The sequence below is a fragment of the Octodon degus genome, unplaced genomic scaffold (genome assembly GCF_000260255.1).
Source record: "Octodon degus isolate 3935 unplaced genomic scaffold, OctDeg1.0 scaffold00072, whole genome shotgun sequence".
NCBI lineage: Eukaryota > Metazoa > Chordata > Mammalia > Rodentia > Octodontidae > Octodon > Octodon degus.
The window spans coordinates 7,201,204-7,211,904 of record NW_004524648.1 but is presented as its reverse complement, the minus strand read 5'-3'; the positions used below and the strand labels follow the sequence as shown (position 1 = coordinate 7,211,904).

The window sequence follows — 10,701 nt, the reverse complement described above, 5'->3', positions numbered from 1 at the left end:
AGAAGAAGAAGAAGAAGAAGAAGAAGAAGAAGAAGAAGAAGAAGAAGAAGAAGAAGAAGAAGAAGAAGAGAAAAGAAAAGAGAAGAGAAGAGAGCCAGCCAGCCAGCCTGCGCACACTTGTAATCCCAGCACTCAGGAGGCTGTGGTATGGGGATCACTGGGAGTTCAAGGTCAGCCTGGGCTACAAAGTGAGCTGAAGGCCAGCCTGAACTGCACAATGAGACTGTCTCAAAAAGAAAAATTACTTAATAAAATAAAATGTAACTGGTCCAACTCACAACATGACATTTGCTATACTTTTCAAATTTGAAGACCTACATTTTATATATATAAAATATACTATAAATGATAAAGCAGGGAGTGGATTAATTATAGAGAACTATAAGTTACAAAAGAATGCTACGTCAATGAATGGTTAAAACTAGACAAAAATATATCGGCTAAACAATATACCAGGAACTATCCAGAGACTAGTCACTCTCCTTTATTTATGAAAATACAATAATAATCACCAAAGCTATAACTAAAATTTATCACTCATATTTATATAATCTTATCATTCTTATCATTTATTTGCACTCTGTAATTCACCATCCTGGATCTAATTTAGTCTTTCTTTATATGAACTTTTTCCTTTTCATCTTCAAGCTTAGATTTCCTTTCTCTTGGAAATCAGACACTTACTTGGTCCTGTAGCTTTCTCTCTGTGGTGGGTTACAGAGTGCACAGAAATGATAATCAGATGGAAAAAAAAAAAAAAAAAAGATGTGTTCCAAAATAAAAATATAAGCATGATTTCACACACTCCATAAAATATCCCTCACCATAAAATACTCACTTTCAACTTAGTATAAGACCCAGTATAAATTGTGGATGAGGGGCCGGCCAAATAGCTTAGCGGATTAAGGTGCCTGCAAGCAAGTGCAGGGGTAGGATCTCAGGGCCTGCCTGCAATGCTGGCCCTGCCCCTGGGGCATGCTGAGACAGCAATTGAGGCGTGCACCTGTAATCCCAGCTCTTGGGAGGCTTTAAACAGCTAGATCACTAAGAGTCTCATCTAGTAGTGAGACTCTAAACACCCTGTAGACCCTTCCCTATAATACAAAAAATAAATAAAATAAATTACAGACTAGTACATAGAAGGAGGGTAGAGGTGGTTGTGAATCCCAAATAACTTAAAACTTTTACAGATCTGGCCAATTAACAGATGGTCTGCAACATCAAAGACACTTGCCAATCTTTTTTGTTGTTTGTATGTTTGTCTACTTGAGACAAGTTCTCATTCTGTAGTACAGGTTGGCCTTGAACTCACTGTGTAGCCCAGGCTGGTCTCAAACTTATGGTGATCCTCTTGCCTCAGCCTGCCAAGTGCTAGGATTCCAGGGGTGAGTCACTGTGCCTGACGCTGTCAATCATTTTATACTATGAACTTTATGCCACATAGTCAAAGGACATTCTGATGAGTATTCAACATGTAAGAACAAACAATCGTTTATTTGGTAACATTATATAAAAAATTTTCTTTGGCTTTTACATAGTATTTCACTTAACTAGATATTAATAAGTGTGCTTTACTTGAACATATTTACAACTAGTAATTTGGAGGTGAATATTCTCAATTTGTTTCAAAAACTTTAAATATGGTTGGGGATGTAACTCAGTAGTAAAGTGCTTACCTAGCATGTATGAGCTCCTAGGTTTAATCCTCAGTACCACAAAGGGAAACAAAAAAATCTTCAGATTTTTACCTTGGGCCAGGGAGATAGCTCAGCAGTCTAAAGCACCTGCTTAGGCAAGTGCTTGGGGACCAGGGTTTGATCCCAGGCACCACATGCTGCACCAGCCCCACCCCCACCCCCTGAATGAGCCAGCCACAAAAAAAAAAAAAAAAAAAGGAGCACAAAAAAAAAAAAAAAAGGCATAAATTTTTACCTTTATCTCCTTACTTTCAGGGATCAGTGGGGTACACAGAGCGCGGTGAGGCAAGCAAAAAGGTTCTGCTTTGCTAAGGAATTCAGCTAATAAATTACAACTTAAAGCTATACACCTAACATTTGCCAGTTTCACTTTAGAAACTTACTATCTGGCACCATAAAAGCAGGTTAAGGAAAGACAGAAGATATAACTGATACTTTCAGCTTTCTAACTGTTTGCTTTCACAACTGCCATGTCCCTAATCAAGGAAGAAATTACTTCTAAAACTGGTAACACTCATTTGACCATAAATATTGTCTATAGACACAAGATTAGTAAGTTACAAGAATTTTACCCATTTAGAAACAAAGATTTGAGCTCAAAGTGTCAAGATAAACAAAATAAATAATAATTTAAAAAGTCAAAATGGAACAGGACCAGTTCTCTTAAGTGGGCCTACTGGACCAACTGCAACAAGCTGCTAAGCAATACGCATCAGAGTTCATTATGCCTATAACCAACAGTGGCTAGTAATGCACTTCTGCTTCAATTATAAGTGTTAGAAGACAACCAAAACATAAATTTGGTCATAATCCATAAAGATGGCTCATGCCATCTTTAGACATTTGCAAACTCCCTGGAGACTGAAGTAGTTCATGTGTCTTGGGGGTAATAAAAAAAACTTGAATCTCCAGAGGCTGAGGCAGGAGGATCACTGCAAGTTCCAGAGTAGCCTGGGCTACAAAATAAACTCAAGGCCAGCTTGAACTGCATTAAGAGTTCAAAAAGACAAAAAACCTTGATTCCTCTCAGATACAGTGAAATAAATACAGACAGTATGTCAAAAATTCAAAACTTGTGGGAATAGAATAGTTGAAATAATTAAGATTCTTATGCAAATCTCTTTCAGTACACGCAAAGCTTCTCTCAAAGAAGTATACTCTTCTATGCTTAATGAATTATCAAATAAATACATAACATACTTGGAAACGTTCTCCAATTGCCCAGCATTCAATATTTGACATAATGAGGCCTTGTTATTAGGTCTACTATGTCACATAACCTCTCTGTGCCTCAGTATTCTCGTTGAAAAGAGACATCTCCAATTTAAGATGAACTCAAAATTGAATTAAACATTACTTAAGTATACATGACTCCCTCACGTTAAACACTGAAAAGTCTCACTTTGGCATCTCGAAATCAGTGGGCTTTAACCGTGTAAGAAAAAAATGTGAATAATTTGTCTTACAGGCTTTTCTCTTAATTGTAACACTAGGAATACAGAAAAATGGTGCTCTAAAAACTTAGGTCCTTAACTTTCAACAGATAGTGGTATGACTCCATAATATACAAAGCAAATGCAAATAGGGCAGAAAGAAACTCCATGTGTTACTACTGGACATAAACAACCATCCTTTTAAAATTCAGAAATTATCCTTCTTGTATGGTAAATAAGCCTAGAGATCAACAGGCACAAAGTGAAGAAAAAAATTTAACCAGCATTTTAAAAAATTTTTTAAACCTGGGAACTATTGGGATATGAACCCTTCAAATTGCTTTAAGAGTATGCTGTTCACCAGGCTCAGCTTTGGGGTTCTTCTGCGTGCTCTTTAAATCCTTTTTTAAAATTATACAAAGAAAGTCTTTTCTATCAAGTTTTAAATCAAATGTTCTGCCAATAGCACAATCTATTTTACACAGTAACACTTTAATCAGATGGATTAGCAGTACAGCTGGAAGCTGGATGATGAATGAAACAACTCCTTCAGGTCTCTTGACAACTTTGTAATTCTATTTTATCTATGTAGCTTCTTCTCACCTTCATCTGCCCATTCCCAAGTGTCTTTTAGGTAGGTCAGAGAGACTATGAGTCCTGAAATAAAATGTTTATGGAGCAAAAGAAAGAGGAGTCCTTTCCCTACCTTTCAGATCTCATAATCGGTTTTATGATTTGTTTAAAATTCAGTTTTAAACAAAATAGACTCAATCTTCAACAATTCCCTAATCACAGGAAACGTGACAAAGAACCACAGCTGCAAAAAGCATCCTTTTAAAAATCAATCTCTACTACTTACAGCAGCACAAAATTAAACTAATTCTTACTGATAAGAGTCTATGTGCATTCATGTTGATCAGCCTCAGGATTTACTGCGTGAAACTCAGGGGATTAAAAAGTCATCCCCCCCCAAAAAAAAGTGACCTCCCTAAACAATTAAACTTTTTTCCCCACCCAAATATTCTCAATGAAAGTTCCCCTGTTAACCTAGGACAGTCAAAAACAACTGGCAAAATCATGGGCTCTAGGACCACATTCCGGATATGCACCACGTTGACAGCAGCTCAGATGTAGCTTTGGACCATCCCTTCACCCTTCTCCCCTTCCAGATATACTCACTCAAGAAAACAATATTCACCTCAGAACGCTGGCAGGAGGAGGTGAGGAATGGGGTATTACAATTATAATGGAAGGAAAAGGTGGGAGATACTTGAGACCACGATTTCTACCCAAATGGCTTTGTAAAAAGCACTCTTGTATCACTGAGATTTGGAGGATGCCCTGTGGGGCATAAAAAGATGTGCAGTGTGCGTGCACTTGGAGCTCTTGGGGGCAAGCTGAAACCGGGCAGCAGAAAGTAAGAAAACCTGTGCTTTCCCAGCTTTCTTCTACTCTTCCCCCTCTAAGAGAGGAAGCTAAAGAAACTGGGGGAGGGGAAGGATGTTATCGTCCTCCAGCTGGAGGTACACAAGACAGGCCTTAGGGTTCCTGCAGTCACTCACCCCCAGACGAGGGTCGCAGAGGAAGGGCAAAAACCCTCCATATTAACTACCCCCTTTGAAAAAGAAAAAAAAAGTACGGGGGAATGATTAAATCCAGATGGAGCGTCCCGGAACGCACCCCTGAAAGCGCCCCCAGGTCACTCGTACCCATTAGCAAGCGGAAGGGCTGGGATAAAGGGGATGGAGGCTTGGTCAGGGAAAAGGCTCCACCCCCCCGATTTAGGAGGGAAGCGGAGCCCCAGAGCCCGGCCGTCCCCTCCTTCCCTGCGCCTCCCCCACGGCCACCCCCTCCGATCCCCCCTTCCCTGCCCTCCCTCCGCTCCAGAGGCCGCGGCAGCCGCGGGGAAGACGGCCGCTCCTTCCTCCCCTCACCCACTCCGTCCCCACCCCCATCCGCTCCCACCTCCCGTCGGCCGCGGGCCCGTTACCTGCTCGTCGAAGCGGCTGACCACGGCCTGGACCCATTCCACCGGCCTGTGTGCGGCCATGTCCTCCCCGCGGCCGGGGGGCGGCGGAGAGACGGGTAGGAGGGCGCCCAGGGCCGGGAAGAGGGCGGGGAGCGGGGACTGAGGTGAGGGAAGGGGCGAACAGAGGCGCTGAGGAGTGCAGGCTCCGAACGTTCCCACGGGGGTGGGGATGGGGGCTCTGCGCCGAGCCGGGTAGGGGAGAGGGGAAGGGGGCGTTGGCGAGGAGGCCGGGGGAAGGGGGCAGGGGAGGGGGGCCCGGGGAGGGGAGGGGGCCTCTTGCTCGCTCTCCCCACTAGCGCGGTCTCCCCTCAGCCATCACAGTCCGAGACGCCGCCATGACACCCCACCGGAAGTGGGATCCTTTCCACGGCCCGGGGAGAGGGAGAGCGAGCGAGCTAGAGATTTGAGAGCGCGGCTGGGAAAGGGGAGGGGGAAGCGAGCGGGCAGGGGCCTGCCGCGCATGCGCCCGCGCCGGCCGGTTTCATTAATGAAAAAGCGAGTCCTCCTGGAGGTGACGTCACCTAACTCCTCAGGGCCCAGAGGCGCGCGTCCCTCAGCGCCCCGGGGCTCACCTAGACCCGCGCGGGGCTCGGACGGCGCGAGTCTGAGCTGACCCCGAAGCACCTGCCGGCGTCCCCGCCGCCGCCTCGAGCTGCCCCTCCCCCGCCGGCGTCCGGGTTTGGATTGCTCCCGGGGTGGGAAGTCAGGGCGTCCTGAGGCTAGCTTTCCTGCCAGTGCACAGAGCTCGGCCGCTTGGGGCGGGTTGTGCTTTGCTCCTCTTCCTTAGCTAACGCAAAATAAGACGCATAACCTCGGGTTTCCAGGTCGTCCGTATTTCCAGTAGGCTGCTGAGAAACAGGAAAAAAAGAAGGCCAAGAGAGAGTTCTGCGATTTTTCTTTGTTAAGGTCGCTTAAATGCCTAAGTTAGACCCAGTGGTAGTCAATTAATCAGATTCCAGAATCCCAGCCCAAACTTTCCACCCTGAACTTGCAGACTCCCAAGTTAGTGAAACTTCTGCCCTGCTGATAATAGGAAGGGTTTAAGTTTAGCAGTCCCCAAAAAGCCTGTAAGGGGCTCGCATACATTCAACACATTCATAATCGCAACCTTGTAACAAGCCTGATCTTCATTTAACTGCTGAATAGGTCGCAGGAGGTTCTGTGATTGGCCCGAGGTCACAGAGTTGAAAGGTGTTGAGTCTGGATACAAACCTGGGCGGCTTGACTCCCGAGACAATTCAGGCTGGTTTTCAGGAAACGAGGGCCTTCCCTGTGCCCAACACCCGTACGAAGGTTACATCCGAAACACAGCACGGTCTATATATCTGACACTGGAATGAATGAGCTATTTTTAGATTTTTTTTTCATACATTTTACTTAGGCTATTGTTAAATGTGTTTACATAGTATTCTAAGCGCACAATGCAGTCATCAACCGGTTAGGCCACACAGAAAGATCCTAACTGGGTGATAAGGTGAAGCAAACCACTGTTTCCATTTTACCACAGAAAATCCACAAAGCCAATGTACAGAGAGATATATCTGTAAGAGAAGATTTTCAGTCTGTGTAAGCTCGTGATTGTCCAAAATACATATTAATGTTTCATTCCTCTAGAACAAGACAGAATTTGGATATTTCCTTGGTCCCTTCTAAAAGGATTCAGCATTGATACTAATTCCTTTGTGATGATGTCATAAATGACGGCAAAGCTAAAAAGAAGTAGATGAGTATTACAAATGTTCCTCTATGCTTTCCCCACCTAGGACTCCTGAAAAACCTCTCACTTGATCCCCAGATAGTATTCATTCCAACATCTCTGGACCCTCAGCTCTCCTCTCCTCTTCTCACACCACCTCTGAAACCGTCTAATTATTTCCTTTTTGGCCTGGCTTTTTTCTTGTCTGTTCCCCTCTTCTTGCAGTAGGTGCAGTTGGGTCTCCTGGCTCCCTTGCCTCCACTTGGCATTCCATGGCTGGGGTCTGCTGTGCCTTTTTCTCCCCTCCTCTGTTTTTTCCCACAATTCCCCATTTCGCACTAACTCTAGGGTGAGACACCCAAAGCGTAGGTTGATCCTGTGTTCTCTTTCCTGTACTCAAGCTCCTGTCAGTGAGTCACTGATGCATCCTAGTCTGTACTTGTTGTCTTGCCCCCCTCCAGCACCATACATACCAAGCCTCTCACTACAGTTGGAGGTCTCACCTTCATTCCACCTCCAATAAAATCACTCAGTCCTAATGAGCGTCCAAGCACCTATTATGAACCGTACACTGTTAGGCAGGGCCTAGTCATATAGCAGGAATTCTAAACCAAAATGCCAAAGAAGGTAAACTAAGGAACAACTGCCCCTACCCCATTGAAGGGGTCAGCTGTCAGTGAGCTCCAGTCATATTACCATGCAGGAACCAGTGTTGACTCAGTGTTGCTAGATTTTCTGGTTATTCAAGAGAAGCTGGAGATCCAAAGTTATGTATAAATTCTTCCAAATTGTACATACTAGCAGCCAGTTCACATTTTTTAACAACACTGTACAGCCAAACAAAACACATCTATGGTCTGCATTTAGTCCATGGAAACTGATTTGACTAGCTGTAGTGGAGGACAAGGCAAAAGCTCCTTCTGAGCGGATGAATCCTAGCTTCTGAGAAGCTGTGTCCTATCCTCTCCCATTCTGCACTGTCCAGTATGAATATTAGGGACTTAATAAATTTTACATGTACAATTAAATGCCCCTGTCATTCATCTTTGTTTGTTCTGGCAAAAATGGCTGCCAACTTGTTTTCCAGTGGAGGCATTCCCACTACATACCATCTCCACCCCGGTGTACCACAGAGTGGATGGTTCTTCAGGAGGAAGTACTGATCTCCCCAGCTGCTGGGTGTGTTCAGCTGAGTTCCTCTCAAGGAATTGCCCTCAGCTAAAGTGTGCTACCTCACACCAGGTGGCACCACTCCCCAGGAGAACCTACACAACTAGTAAATGTAGGCTGAGGTGGCTCCAATCTACCTTAAAGGATTAGCCCCCAGGAAATTGATCAGCTGAGGCTTTTGCTCTGACTACATACAGTTCAACGCTTTCTCCTTTTCACCCCTACACATTGTCGACCCAAAGGGTATTAGGTCCCCATGGGCCAAAGTGGGATCTAATCAGTGAAGTGGATCAAGCCCTGGCCATCTGGCAGTAAGGTGAAGCTCTGATAGGCCTGTCTGTGCTGTAGTGGTGCAGTGTTACAACTTTCAGTGGCAGTAAAGGGATGGATATGTGTTAGGTGCAGTGTATCAAGTGTTTAGAAAATATGGGAAAGGCCAAGCTTGGTAGTGCATGCCTGTAGTGCCAGCACTCCAAAGTCTGAGGCATGGGATTTGCCACAAGTTCAAGACCAGCCTAGGCTACATAAGTTCAAGGCCACCCTGAGCTATATACTGAGACCTTGTCTGAGGAGGAGGAAGGAAAAAAAAAGAAAGAAAATGGTTATTTAACAAAAGTTAATTAAATATTAATGGAGTCTCTATCTTAAAGACTGTGAAAGAGTGAAAGTGGTAAGAAATGAAAGATTGAAATGATAGATTAATCATCAATCAAAAAATAAAGATGAAAGCCAAGTGTCTCCTTAATGGTGTGTAGGGATCAGGAAAAGTTTCAGGTCTGGCCCAGTGCTTCATTATGCAGTGAAACTACAAGAAGTTTTGAAGCTCTAGCAAGTTTGCTGTCAAGCTCAGGGCTGTGGTTGGGGAGAAGGGGGATCCTTATTTTATTTTGGTGGTGATACTGGGGATTCAGACCAGGGCCTTCCCACTGGGCTGTTGAATTGTATACAGATATGCATGCACAAGTGAGAACAGGATGGTTTGGGGCCCTTAAGTTACTTTGGGAATAAAGGGAAGAAAAAGAACTACACAAAGCTGAGGTGTTTTGGGGGAGCTATTTTTTGTGCATTACTGGGTATCAAACCACTGAAGTATCAAACCACTTGCAGCCCCCCAAAGTTGGTCAGGTGGGCCTCAAACTTGTCATCTTCCTACCTGTCTCTTCTCTAGACACTGGGATTTTAGGCTTTCACCATTATGATTGGCTCCAAGTTTATTGATAGGAGCACATTCCCTGCACTGAAGTCTTTGTATACTAGGAAGAACCCCAGAAGATAGAATGGTTCTAGGAAGCAAGGGCCCCCAACATGCAAAGTAGGCCAAAGCTCTCTGGCTAACAATGGAAGAAGAGAACAAAACCTCAGAAGTAGGATGCTCCAGCGGATATACCGTACTGTGTACCTACCACCACCTGGCTGTAGTCTGCCCATTTATCACAAGCACAGTGTGCTAGTGAGAGGGACACAAATAGCACAGACAAGCTCGCTGGTCTCTCTCTGCCAACCAGAGCTGATGGCAGTTGGTGCTATCAAGTATGGCTCCCAGAGAGCAATGGACATGATAGAATGCTGGAGAAATGGAGACCAAGTGACAATTCTTAACCATCAGAGGCAGAATTAACTGGTATTGTTATATGTGGTAATATTAAAAAAGCAACCAAGAAGACCTGATTCACCTAGAGTTATGGAGATTGTTCATAGAAGAAACATAGATGGGCAGCCAATAAGGATGCAATGTGAACTTTAAACCTCAGAATGAGATCAGGGCATGGTGGCACATGCCTGTAAACTCAGCACTTGGTAGGCTGAGGCAGGAGGATTACCATGAGTTCAATGGCAGCCTGGGCTACATAGAACTGCATAGCAAGACCCTTCAAAAATAATACAAGGGACTGGGGAGATAGCTCAGCAGGTCTAAGCACCTGCCTGTCAAGTGCAAGGACTCGGGTTTGATCCCCGGTACCACATGCCGAGCCAGTCCTGGATTCCTAGGCGCGCTGTGCTGGCCACCGAAACCAGAGTGGTGGTACACACCTGTAATCACAGCGCTGAGGAAGCTGAGACAGGAGGATCACTATGAGTCCAAGCCACATAGTGAGATCCTACGCCAAATAAAATAACAAAATTTTTAAAAGATAAAAAAAATAAAACTAACACAAGAAAACATAAGAGTGAGCTGAGTGTTATGACACATGCCTGTAATCTCAGCACTCTGGGAAGCTGAGACAGGAGGATGGCAGTTTGAGCCCAGCCTGGAAAATTTAGCATGACCCACTAACAATAATAAAGGGCTGGGGATGTAGCTTTCCCCTGGGTTCAATTCCCAATACCAAAACCAACAAAAACCAAAGGGTGGATGGGAAAGCGGCTAAGAGAAGCAGCTTCAGTGAGAGACTACTTCTGGGCCTAAGCCTACTCCCATAGGATGAAAGAAGACACAAGTACCAGCAAGCACACGTGATGAGTTCTCTGGTCTTCCCTGAATGTGTAGTCATGATGGTTGCTTGGGAGTTGGAGAAAGCATCCCACAAGTTCCTTGGCCTTCAATTAAGAGCTATCACATCATGTACCTCGGTAGTGTCCCAAATTTTCTGATCAAGAAGATTATGGGGCCAAAGAGGAAAGTGATCGATGACGTAGAATGTGCCTAAGGAGAGTCACATGGGGAGAAGACACTCT

At 44.7% G+C, this 10,701-nt stretch overlaps 1 protein-coding gene across 6 annotated transcripts in view; it reads right to left on the bottom strand.

The window, feature by feature from the left end:
• Positions 1-5,386, bottom strand: part of Nf1 (neurofibromin 1) — a 307,973-nt gene extending 302,587 nt beyond the window's left edge. For 5 of the 6 annotated variants that reach the window (XR_002821949.1, XM_023719976.1, XM_023719978.1 and 2 more), the window contains exon 1: positions 5,121-5,384. Coding sequence is in view for 5 of the 6 variants with exons in the window: in XM_023719976.1 (XP_023575744.1) it covers positions 5,121-5,180 (60 nt within the window). In the remaining variant the exon portion in view is untranslated. Of the gene's footprint in view, positions 1-5,120 lie in introns of all 6 variants that reach the window. The other variant, XM_004635435.2, reaches the window with a different exon arrangement.
• Positions 5,387-10,701: the final 5,315 nt, after the last annotated feature.